Raw genomic sequence first — 9962 nt, 5'->3', positions numbered from 1 at the left:
CACTCACTCACCCACCCACCCACCCACCCACCCACCCACTCACCCACCCACCCACCCACCCTATCACCCACCTACCCACCCACTCACCCACCCACCCACCTTATCACCCACCCACCCACTCACTCACCGACCCACCCACCCACCCACTCACTCACCTACCCACTCACTCACTCACCCACCCACCCACCCACTCACCCACCCACCCACTCACCCACCCACCCACCCACCCACCCACCCACTCACTCACTCACTCACCCACCCACCCACCCACTCACCCACTCACTCACCCACCCACCCACCCACCCACTCACCCACCCACCCACCCACCCACACACTCACCCACCCACCCACCCACCCACCCACTCACTCACCCACCCACCCACTCACCCACCCACCCACCCACTCACTCACCCACCCACTCACCCACCCACCCATCCACTCGCTCACCTATCCACTCACCCAACCACTCACTCACCCACTCACCCACTCACCCACCCATCCACTCGCTCACCTATCCACTCACCCAACCGCTGACTCACCCACTCACTCACCCACCCATCCACTCGCTCACCTATCCACTCACCCAACCACTGACTCACCCACTCACTCACCCACTCACCCACTCACCCACTCACCCACCCACCCATCCACTCACCCAACCACTGACTCACCCACTCACTCACCCACTCACCCACTCACCCACCCACCCATCCACTCGCTCACCTATCCACTCACCCAACCACTGACTCACCCACTCACTCACCCACTCACCCACTCACCCACCCACCCATCCACTCGCTCACCTATCCACTCACCCAACCACTGACTCACCCACTCACTCACCCACTCACCCACTCACCCACCCATCCACTCGCTCACCTATCCACTCACCCAACCGCTGACTCACCCATCCACTCGCTCACCTATCCACTCACCCAACCGCTGACTCACCCACTCACTCACCCACTCACCCACTCACCCACTCACCCACCCACCCATCCACTCACCCAACCACTGACTCACCCACTCACTCACCCACTCACCCACTCACCCACCCACCCATCCACTCGCTCACCTATCCACTCACCCAACCACTGACTCACCCACTCACTCACCCACTCACCCACTCACCCACCCACCCATCCACTCGCTCACCTATCCACTCACCCAACCACTGACTCACCCACTCACTCACCCACTCACCCACTCACCCACCCATCCACTCGCTCACCTATCCACTCACCCAACCGCTGACTCACCCATCCACTCGCTCACCTATCCACTCACCCAACCGCTGACTCACCCACTCACTCACCCACTTACCCACTCACCCACCCACCTCTCCACCCACCCACTCACCCACTCACTCACTCACCCACCCACCCACTCACTCACCCACCCACCCACCCACCCACCCTCCCACTCACCCACCCACCCACTCACCCACTCACCCACCCACCTCTCCACCCACCCACTCACCCACCCACCCACGCACCCACCTCGCCACCCACCCACCCACCCACTCACCCACCCACCCACCCACCCTCCCCACCCACCCAGAGTGTTCCGCATCATGGATGACGACGGGAATCGATCTCTGGACCTAAAGGAGTTCACCAAGGGGCTGACCGACTACGGACTGCAGGTGGAGAGATCGCAAGTGCAGGAACTCTTCACCAAGTTCGACATCGATCGGAATGGAACCATCGACTTCAATGAGTTCCTCATGGCGCTTAGGGTGGGTGGGTGAGTGGGTGGGTGGGTGAGTGGGTGAGTGAGTGGGTGAGTGAGTGGGTGGGTGGGTGAGTGGGTGAGTGGGTGGGTGGGTGGGTGAGTGGGTGGGTGGGTGGGTGGGTGAGTGAGTGAGTGGGTGGGTGGGTGGGTGAGTGAGTGAGTGAGTGAGTGGGTGGGTGGGTGGGTGGGTGAGTGAGTGAGTGGGTGGGTGGGTGGGTGGGTGGGTGGGTGGGTGAGTGAGTGAGTGGGTGGGTGGGTGGGTGGGTGGGTGGGTGAGTGGGTGGGTGGGTGGGTGGGTGAGTGGGTGAGTGGGTGGGTGGGTGAGTGGGTGAGTGAGTGGGTGAGTGAGTGGGTGGGTGGGTGAGTGGGTGAGTGGGTGGGTGGGTGGGTGAGTGGGTGGGTGGGTGGGTGAGTGAGTGAGTGGGTGGGTGGGTGGGTGAGTGAGTGAGTGGGTGGGTGAGTGGGTGAGTGAGTGAGTGGGTGGGTGAGTGTGTGTGAGTTGGTGAGTGAGTGAGTGGGTGAGTGGGTGGGTGAGTGAGTGAGTGAGTGAGTGGGTGGGTGGGTGGGTGAGTGAGTGAGTGGGTGGGTGGGTGGGTGAGTGAGTGAGTGAGTGAGTGGGTGGGTGGGTGGGTGAGTGAGTGAGTGGGTGGGTGGGTGGGTGGGTGGGTGGGTGAGTGAGTGGGTGAGTGGGTGGGTGGGTGGGTGAGTGAGTGAGTGAGTGAGTGGGTGGGTGGGTGGGTGGGTGAGTGAGTGAGTGAGTGGGTGGGTGGGTGGGTGAGTGGGTGGGTGGGTGGGTGAGTGAGTGATTGGGTGGGTGGGTGAGTGAGTGAGTGGGTGGGTGGGTGGGTGAGTGAGTGAGTGGGTGGGTGGGTGGGTGGGTGGGTGGGTGAGTGAGTGAGTGAGTGGGTGGGTGGGTGAGTGAGTGAGTGAGTGAGTGGGTGAGTGAGTGAGTGAGTGGGTGGGTGGGTGGGTGAGTGAGTGGGTGGGTGAGTGGGTGAGTGAGTGAGTGGGTGGATGGGTGAGTGGGTGGGTGGGCGGGTGGGTGAGTGGGCGGGTGAGTGGGTGGGTGAGTGGGTGGGTGGGTGGGTGGGTGGGTGGGTGGGTGGGTGGGTGGGTGGGTGAGTGAGTGAGTGGGTGAGTGGGTGAGTGAGTGGGTGGGTGGGTGGGTGGGTGAGTGGGTGAGTGGGTGGGTGGGTGAGTGAGTGAGTGGGTGGATGGGTGAGTGGGTGGGTGGGTGGGTGGGTGAGTGAGTGAGTGGGTGAGTGAGTGAGTTAGTGGGTGGGTGAGTGGGTGGGTGAGTGGGTGGGTGGGTGAGTGGGTAGGTGGGTGAGTGGGTGAGTGGGTGGGTGGGTGAGTGGGTTGGTGGGTGGGTGGGTGAGTGGGTGAGTGGGTGGGTGGGTGGGTGGATGGGTGAGTGGGTGGGTGGGTGAGTGGGTGGGTGGGTGTGTGGGTGAGTGGGTGGGTGGGTGAGTGGGTTGGTGGGTGGGTGAGTGAGTGGGTGGGTGGGTGGGTGGGTGGGTGAGTGAGTGAGTGGGTGAGTGAGTGGGTGGGTGGGTGGGTGAGTGGGTGAGTGGGTGGGTGAGTGGGTGAGTGGGTGAGTGAGTGAGTGAGTGGGTGGGTGGGCGGGTGGGTGAGTGGGCGGGTGAGTGGGCGGGTGAGTGGGTGGGTGGGTGGGTGAGTGGGTGGGTGAGTGGGTGGGTGGGTGAGTGGGTGGGTGGGTGAGTGGGTTGGTGGGTGGGTGGGTGGGTGGATGGGTGAGTGGGTGGGTGGGTGAGTGGGTGAGTGGGGGGGTGGGTGGGTGGATGGGTGAGTGGGTGAGTGGGTGGGTGGGTGAGTGGGTGGGTGGGTGAGTGGGTGAGTGAGTGAGTGGGTGTGTGACTCACTCACCCACCCACCCACTCACCCACCCACTCACCCACCCACTCTCTCCCCGTTCAGCCACCCATGTCCACAGCTCGCAAGGAGATTGTGGGTCAGGCGTTCCGCAAGTTGGACCGCACAGGAGATGGAGTGGTCACAGTGGAAGATCTGCAGGGAGTCTACAACGCCAAACACCACCCCAAGTTTCAGAATGGGGAGTGGAGTGAAGAACAAGTGTTTAGGTCTTTCCTAGACAACTTTGATTCGCCATACGACAAGGATGGGAAGGTGAGTGAGTGGGTGGGTGGGTGAGTGGGTGAGTGAGTGGGTGGGTGGGTGAGTGGGTGAGTGGGTGGGTGAGTGGGTGAGTGAGTGGGTGGGTGGGTGACTGAGTGAGTGAGTGGGTGGGTGGGTGAGTGAGTGGGTGAGTGGGTGGGTGGGTGAGTGGGTGGGTGAGTGGGTGGGTGGGTGGGTGGGTGAGTGGGTGGGTTAGTGGGTGGGTGGGTGGGTGGGTGAGTGGGTGGGTGGGTGGGTGGGTGGGTGAGTGGGTGGGTGGGTGGGTGGGTGAGTGGGTGAGTGGGTGGGTGGGTGGGTGAGTGAGTGAGTGAGTGAGTGAGTGAGTGAGTGGGTGGGTGGGTGGGTGAGTGAGTGGGTGAGTGGGTGAGTGGGTGGGTGAGTGAGTGGGTGGGTGAGTGGGTGGGTGGGTGAGTGGGTGGGTGGGTGGGTGGGTGGGTGGGTGGGTGAGTGAGTGGGTGGGTGGGTGAGTGGGTGGGTGAGTGAGTGGGTGAGTGGGTGGGTGAGTGAGTGGGTGAGTGGGTGGGTGGGTGAGTGAGTGAGTGAGTGAGTGGGTGAGTGGGTGGGTGGGTGGGTGAGTGAGTGAGTGGGTGGGTGGGTGGGTGGGTGAGTGAGTGAGTGGGTGTGTGAGTGAGTGGGTGGGTGGGTGAGTGGGTGAGTGAGTGGGTGGGTGGGTGGGTGAGTGGGTGGGTGGGTGGGTGGGTGAGTGGGTGAGTGGGTGGGTGAGTGAGTGGGTGGGTGAGTGGGTGAGTGGTTGGGTGGGTGGGTGAGTGGGTGAGTGGGTGGATGAGTGAGTGGGTGAGTGGGTGAGTGAGTGGGTGGGTGGGTGGGTGAGTGGGTGGGTGGGTGAGTGGGTGGGTGAGTGAGTGAGTGAGTGAGTGGGTGGGTGGGTGGGTGAGTGGGTGAGTGGGTGGGTGGGTGAGTGGGTGAGTGGGTGGGTGAGTGAGTGGGTGGGTGAGTGGGTGAGTGGTTGGGTGGGTGGGTGAGTGGGTGAGTGAGTGGGTGAGTGGGTCGGTCGGTGGGTGAGTGGGTGAGTGGGTGGGTGGGTGAGTGGGTGGGTGGGTGAGTGGGTGGGTGGGTGGGTGAGTGGGTGGGTGAGTGGGTGGGTGGGTGGGTGAGTGGGTGGGTGAGTGGGTGGGTGGGTGGGTGGGTGGGTGAGTGGGTGGGTGGGTGGGTGGGTGAGTGGGTGGGTGGGTGGGTGAGTGGGTGGGTGGGTGAGTAGGTGGGTGGGTAGGTGAGTGGGTGGGTGGGTGGGTGGGGGAGTGGGTGAGTGGGTGAGTGAGTGGGTGAGTGAGTGAGTAAGTGGGTGGGTGAGTAAGTGAGTGAGTGGGTGAGTGAGTGAGTGGGTGAGTGAGTGAGTGGGTGAGTGAGTAAGTGGGTGGGTGAGTAAGTGAGTGAGTGGGTGAGTGAGTGAGTGGGTGAGTGAGTGGGCGTGTCTCTGTGTGTGTCTCTGTGTGTGTCTCTGTGTGTGTCTCTGTGTCTCTGTGTGTGTCACTGTCTCTCTGTGTGTCTCTCTGTGTGTGTCTCACTGTGTCTCTGTGTGTGTGTCTCTGTGTGTCTCTGTCTGTGTCTCTCTGTGTGTGTCACTGTGTCTATGTGTGTGTCTCTGTGTGTGTCTCTGTGTGTCTCTCTGTGTGTCTCTCTGTGTGTGTCTCTCTGTGTGTGTCTCTCTGTGTGTGTCTCTCTGTGTGAGTCTCTGTGTGTGTCTCTGTGTGTGTCTCTGTGTGTGTCTCTGTCTCTCTGTGTGTGTCTCTGTGTGTGTCTCTGTGTGTGTCTCTGTGTGTGTCTCTGTGTGTCTCTGTGTGTGTCTCTGTGTGTGTCTCTGTGTGTGTGTGTCTCTGTGTGTGTCTCTGTGTGTGTCTCTGTGTGTGTCTCTGTGTGTGTCTCTGTGTGTCTCTCTGTGTGTGTCTCTGTGTGTGTCTCTGTGTGTGTGTCTCTGTGTTTGTCTCTGTGTGTGTCTCTGTGTGTGTGTCTCTGTGTGAGTCTCTGTGTGTGTCTCTGTGTGTGTCACTGTGTCTCTGTGTGTGTCTCTGTGTGTGTGTCTCTGTGTTTGTCTCTGTGTGTGTCTCTGTGTGTGTGTCTCTGTGTGAGTCTCTGTGTGTGTCTCTGTGTGTGTCACTGTGTCTCTGTGTGTGTGTCTCTGTGTGTGTCTCTCTGTGTGTGTCTCTGTGTGTGTCTCTGTGTCTCTGTGTGTGTCTCTGTGTGTGTCTCTGTGTGTGTCTCTGTGTGTGTCTCTGTGTCTCTGTGTGTGTCTCTGTGTGTGTCTCTGTGTGAGTCTCTGTGTGTGTCTCTGTGTCACTGTGTGTGTCACTGTGTGTGTCTCTGTGTGTGTCTCTGTGTGTGTCTCTGTGTCTCTGTGTGTGTCTCTGTGTGTCTCTGTGTGTGTCTCTGTGTGTGTCTCTGTGTCACTGTGTGTGTCACTGTGTGTGTCTCTGTGTGTGTCTCTCTATGTGTGTCTCTGTGTGTGTCTCTGTGTGTGTCTCTCTATGTGTGTCTCTGTGTGTGTCTCTGTGTGTGTCTCTCTGTGTGTGTCTCTGTGTGTGTCTCTGTGTGTGTCTCTGTCTCTCTGTGTGTGTCTCTGTGTGTGTCTCTCTGTGTGTGTCTCTCTGTGTGTGTCTCTGTGTGTGTCTCTGTGTGTGTCTCTGTGTGTGTCACTCTGTGTGTGTCTCTGTGTGTGTCTCTCTGTGTCTCTGTGTGTGTCTCTGTGTGTGTCTCTGTGTGTGTCTCTGTGTGTGTCTCTGTGTGTCTCTGTGTGTGTCTGTGTGTGTCTCTGTGTGTCTGTTTGTGTCTCTGTGTGTGTCTCTGTGTGTCTCTGTGTGAGTCTCTCTGTGTGTGTCTCTGTGTGTGTCTCTGTGTGAGTCTCTGTGTGTGTCTCTGTGTGAGTCTCTCTGTGTGTGTCTCTGTGTGTGTCACTGTGTGTGTCTCTGTGTGTGTCTCTGTGTGTGTCTGTGTGTGTCTCTGTGTGTGTCTCTCTGTGTGTGTGTCTGTGTGTGTCACTGTGTGTGTCTGTGTGTGTCTCTGTGTGTGTCTCTGTGTGTGTCTCTCTGTGTGTGTCACTGTGTGTCTCTCTGTGTGTGTCTCTGTGTGTGTCTCTGTGTGTGTCTCTGTGTGTGTCTCTGTGTGTGTCTCTGTGTGTGTCTCTGTGTGTGTCTCTGTGTGTGTCTCTGTGTGTGTCTCTGTGTGTGTCTCTGTGTGTCTCTGTGTGTCTCTGTGTGTCTCTGTGTGTCTCTCTGTGTGTGTCTCTGTGTGAGTCTCTGTGTGAGTCTCTGTGTGTGTCTCTGTGTGTGTCTCTGTGTGTGTCTCTGTGTGTGTCTCTGTGTGTGTCTCTGTGTGTGTCTCTGTGTGTGTCTCTGTGTGAGTCTCTGTGTGTGTCTCTGTGTGTGTCTCTGTGTGTGTCTCTGTGTGTGTCTCTGTGTGTGTCACTGTGTCTCTGTGTGTGTGTCTCTGTGTGTGTCTCTCTGTCTCTCTGTGTGTGTCTCTGTGCGTGTCTCTGTGTGTGTGTCTCTCTGTGTGTGTCACTGTGTGTGTCTCTGTGTGTGTCTCTGTGTGTGTGTCTCTCTGTGTGTGTCTCTGTGTGTGTCTCTGTGTGTGTCTCTCTGTGTGTGTCTCTCTGTGTGTGTCTCTGTGTGTGTCTCTGTGTGTGTCTCTCTGTGTGTGTCTCTCTGTGTGTGTCACTGTGTGTCTCTCTGTGTGTGTCTCTGTGTGTGTCTCTGTGTGTGTCTCTGTGTGTGTCTCTGTGTGTCTCTGTGTGTGTCTCTGTGTGTGTCTCTGTGTGTGTCTCTGTGTGTGTCTCTCTGTGTGTCTCTCTGTGTGTGTCTCTGTGTGTGTCTCTGTGTGTGTCTCTCTGTGTGTCTCTCTGTGTGTGTCTCTGTGTGTGTCTCTGTGTGTGTCTCTGTGTGTGTCTCTGTGTGTGTCTCTGTGTGTGTCTCTGTGTGTGTCTCTGTGTGTGTCTCTGTGTGTGTCTCTGTGTGTGTCTCTGTGTGTGTCTCTGTGTGTGTCTCTGTGTGAGTCTCTGTGTGTGTCTCTGTGTGTGTCTCTGTGTGTGTCTCTGTGTGTGTCTCTGTGTGTGTCTCTGTGTGTGTCTCTGTGTGTGTCTCTCTGTGTGTGTCTCTGTGTGCGTGTCTCTGTGTGTGTCTCTGTGTGTGTCTCTGTGTGTGTCTCTGTGTGCGTGTCTCTGTGTGTGTCTCTGTGTGTGTCTCTCTGTGTGTGTCTCTGTGTCTGTGTGTGTGTCTCTGTGTGTGTCTCTGTGTGTGTCTCTGTGTGTGTCTCTGTGTGTCTCTGTGTGTCTCTGTGTGTCTCTCTGTGTGTGTCTCTGTGTGAGTCTCTGTGTGAGTCTCTGTGTGTGTCTCTGTGTGTGTCTCTGTGTGTGTCTCTGTGTGTGTCTCTGTGTGTGTCTCTGTGTGTGTCTCTGTGTGTGTCTCTGTGTGTGTCTCTGTGTGTGTCTCTGTGTGAGTCTCTGTGTGTGTCTCTGTGTGTGTCTCTGTGTGTGTCTCTGTGTGTGTCTCTGTGTGTGTCACTGTGTCTCTGTGTGTGTGTCTCTGTGTGTGTCTCTCTGTCTCTCTGTGTGTGTCTCTGTGCGTGTCTCTGTGTGTGTGTCTCTCTGTGTGTGTCTCTGTGTGTGTCTCTGTGTGTGTCTCTGTGTGTGTCACTGTGTGTCTCTCTGTGTGTGTCTCTCTGTGTGTGTCTCTCTGTGTGTGTCTCTGTGTGTGTCTCTGTGTGTGTCTCTGTGTGTGTCTCTGTGTGTGTCACTGTGTCTCTCTGTGCGTGTCTCTGTGTGCGTGTCTCTCTGTGCGTGTCTCTGTGTAGATTACAGCGGAAGAATTCTTGAACTATTACTCGGGTGTCAGCGCCTCTGTGGACACAGACGTCTACTTCATCGTGATGATGAAGAACGCCTGGAAAATATAGACACTCACAGGGTGGTGCACTGCTCACTCACTCACTCACACACTCACTCATACACTCACTCACTCACACACTCACTCATACACTCACTCACTCATTCACTCACTCATACACTCACTCACTCACTCATACACTCACTCATACACTCACTCACTCATTCACTCACTCATACACTCATTCACTCACTCACACACTCACTCACTCATACACTCACTCACTTACTCACACACTCACTCATACACTCACTCACCCACTCACTCATACACTCACTCACTCATACACTCACTCACTCACACACTCACTCACACACTCACTCACTCACACACTCACTCATACACTCACTCATACACTCACTCACTCACACACTCACTCATACACACACTCACTCATTCACTCACTCATACACTCACTCACTCACACACTCATACACTCACTCACACACTCACTCACTCACACACTCACTCATTCACTCACTCATACACTCACTCACACACTCACTCACTCACACACTCACTCATTCACTCACTCATACACTCACTCACCCACTCACTCATACACTCACTCACTCACACACTCACTCATACACTCACTCATACACTCACTCACTCATACACTCACTCACTCACACACTCACTCATTCACTCACTCATACACTCACTCACTCATACACTCACTCATACACTCACTCACTCATTCACTCACTCATACACTCACTCACTTACTCACACACTCACTCATACACTCACTCACTCATACACTCACTCACTCACTCACCCACTCACTCACTCACTCACACACTCACTCACTCACCCACTCACTCACTCACTTACTCACACACTCACTCATACACTCACTCATACACTCACTCACTCACTCACCCACTCACTCACTCACTCATACACTCACTCATACACTCACTCACTCATACACTCACTCACTCACTCACTCATACACTCACTCATACACTCACTCATACACTCACTCACTCATACACTCACTCACTCATTCACTCACTTACTCACACACTCACTCATACACTCACTCACCCACTCACTCACTCACTCATACACTCACTCACTCATACACTCACTCACTCACTCACCCACTCACTCACTCACTTACTCACACACTCACTCATACACTCACTCATACACTCACTCACTCACTCA

At 56.7% G+C, this 9962-nt stretch overlaps 1 protein-coding gene across 1 annotated transcript in view; it reads left to right on the top strand.

Annotated features, from left to right (window-relative positions):
- CAPSL (calcyphosine like) overlaps window positions 1-8837 on the top strand; it is a 20134-nt gene extending 11297 nt beyond the window's left edge. The window contains exons 3-5 of the mRNA XM_078884950.1: window positions 1561-1738; window positions 3673-3882; window positions 8695-8837. Of these exons, the coding sequence (XP_078741076.1) occupies window positions 1561-1738; window positions 3673-3882; window positions 8695-8796 (490 nt within the window). The 3' untranslated portion in view covers window positions 8797-8837. The remainder of the gene's footprint in view (window positions 1-1560; window positions 1739-3672; window positions 3883-8694) is intronic.
- The last annotated feature ends 1125 nt before the right edge of the window (window positions 8838-9962 follow it).

This window comes from Lampetra fluviatilis, unplaced genomic scaffold, assembly GCF_964198595.1.
Source record: "Lampetra fluviatilis unplaced genomic scaffold, kcLamFluv1.1 SCAFFOLD_624, whole genome shotgun sequence".
Taxonomy (NCBI): domain Eukaryota; kingdom Metazoa; phylum Chordata; class Hyperoartia; order Petromyzontiformes; family Petromyzontidae; genus Lampetra; species Lampetra fluviatilis.
Note: the sequence above shows the minus strand (reverse complement) of the source record. Positions and strands in the feature narration are given on the sequence as shown.